We start from the raw sequence: 1,849 nt of genomic DNA, 5'->3' as shown, positions 1-1,849 counted from the left end.
AAAAACGTCTCTGCTGAGGGGGGGGGGGGGAGAGAGAGACAATAGCCAAGCAATTCTACAAATAATTGTTTTAAGATCTTGGGAGGACATCAAGGAATGGAAGCCAATGGGAATGACAAACCAAAATGCAAAGCTCATTTACATTGGGATGGTCTAGTATTTGGTTACATCTGGTTTGGACTCTAATAGAAATACGGTCTGCGTCCCATCTAATTGGGTCGATATGAATCACACATCCGAATGAAAGTGCAAATGTATGCTGACATTTCAGAGTGCTTCTGCAAATCGCACAGTCCATCCAACAATCCACTTGCGGCGCAATGACATCAACACTTTGTTCACTTATGTTGTTGACGAGCTGACGAGGGAAAGAACCCCCGCCCAACTCGCGGCTCTCGCTCCCCTGGACTCCTGTTGGACAACTGACCCAGTTTCTGTCCAAATCAGTCGCGCAGGTTTGAACTCGATCGGCTGGGCTGATGGAATTGACCAAGACGGGGCTTCGCGGCATTTTACGCGGTATGTGCGCACACCACTCTCCTCCACCATGCTGCCACTGAAGTTATCCACGCAATGAATCCTGCCAACCAAACTGGAAGTAGTGAGGGGAGTACTACAACAGCCCACCATTTGTTTGCTGCTGGCACCTACAAACTTCTCGCCTTGACCGTCGGCAGCATTGGAGTGTTTGGGTTTTGCAACAACGTCGTAGTGATCGTGCTCTTCTATCGATTCAAGAGACTCCGGACGCCTACGAATCTGCTGCTGGTCAACATCAGCGTGAGTGACATACTGGTGTCTGTTTTCGGCATCAACTTCACGTTTGTTTCGTGCCTTAAAGGCGGGTGGATCTGGAGCAGGGCGACATGCACGTGGGACGGATTCAGCAACAGCTTGTTCGGTGAGGATGTACAATATTCATATTAGCAATCGAAGTCTTAAATGGATGCTTTTTTAGACGTTTTAGATGTAGACCTTTTTTTTTTTTTGTCATAGGCTGTGCATGGTTCAATATATCTCACAGTTTAGTTGGCATGGACCCCTTGAGCCTTTTAAATTAAAATGAAATTAATTTCCCATGTTTTATTTGCCGTTTTGTATTTAGTTTTTCTCCTTATCTAATTTGGGTTGGCGGCAGTAATTCCCCATTACATCCCCGCTCTTCCTATAATTAGACTACAAGTCACACTGTGATGGAGGACGTTTTGGAGGTGAATTGGAGTGTTAAAAATGAGGTGAATGGGGCATGAATCCGTTGTATTCTTGTGACGGTGACTTTCATAGTGACATTGGACAGAGAAATGTCCTCCTGCTGCTAATAGGCCTATGCCTGATGCGCAGGAGCCACAAGGGGAGGATTCTAATGAGATAATGACATAGTGAGGTGCGTGAAGGGGAATATACAGGCCAGGCTTTCTCTCGGGGCTTCATCAGACATCCACAGTAAACAATAAAGTCATATCGAATTCACTATTTCTGTGAGTGGTAAGTAACCAAATGTTGCGTGAGGGTTTGGTTTTTACGCATTTGCATTTTTGATGCACTCTAATGCCTCGCTATTTTTGTTTAACAAATAGTGACCCAAATATATACAACCCCTTTCCACAACACTTTATGGCTGAATGAATCACATCAGAGTTAAAACTATGTTGGCAATGTGAACCTTCAAGAGAAAGACAAGTGAATGAACACATTCGTTGGATAACACGCCCGCACGCCCGCACGCGCACACACACACACACACACACACACACACACACACACACACACACACACACACACACACACACACACACACACACACACACACACACACACACACACACACACACACACACACACACACACA

At 45.5% G+C, this 1,849-nt stretch overlaps 1 protein-coding gene across 1 annotated transcript in view; it reads left to right on the top strand.

The window, feature by feature from the left end:
- Positions 1–363: 363 nt before the first annotated feature.
- The window catches only part of opn3 (opsin 3), a 7,555-nt gene continuing 6,069 nt past the window's right edge, over positions 364–1,849 (top strand). The window contains exon 1 of the mRNA XM_030379342.1: positions 364–901. Coding sequence (XP_030235202.1) covers positions 574–901 — 328 coding nt within the window. The 5' untranslated portion in view covers positions 364–573. The remainder of the gene's footprint in view (positions 902–1,849) is intronic.

This window comes from Gadus morhua, chromosome 15, assembly GCF_902167405.1.
Source record: "Gadus morhua chromosome 15, gadMor3.0, whole genome shotgun sequence".
NCBI classification, from domain to species: domain Eukaryota; kingdom Metazoa; phylum Chordata; class Actinopteri; order Gadiformes; family Gadidae; genus Gadus; species Gadus morhua.
Note: the sequence above shows the minus strand (reverse complement) of the source record. Positions and strands in the feature narration are given on the sequence as shown.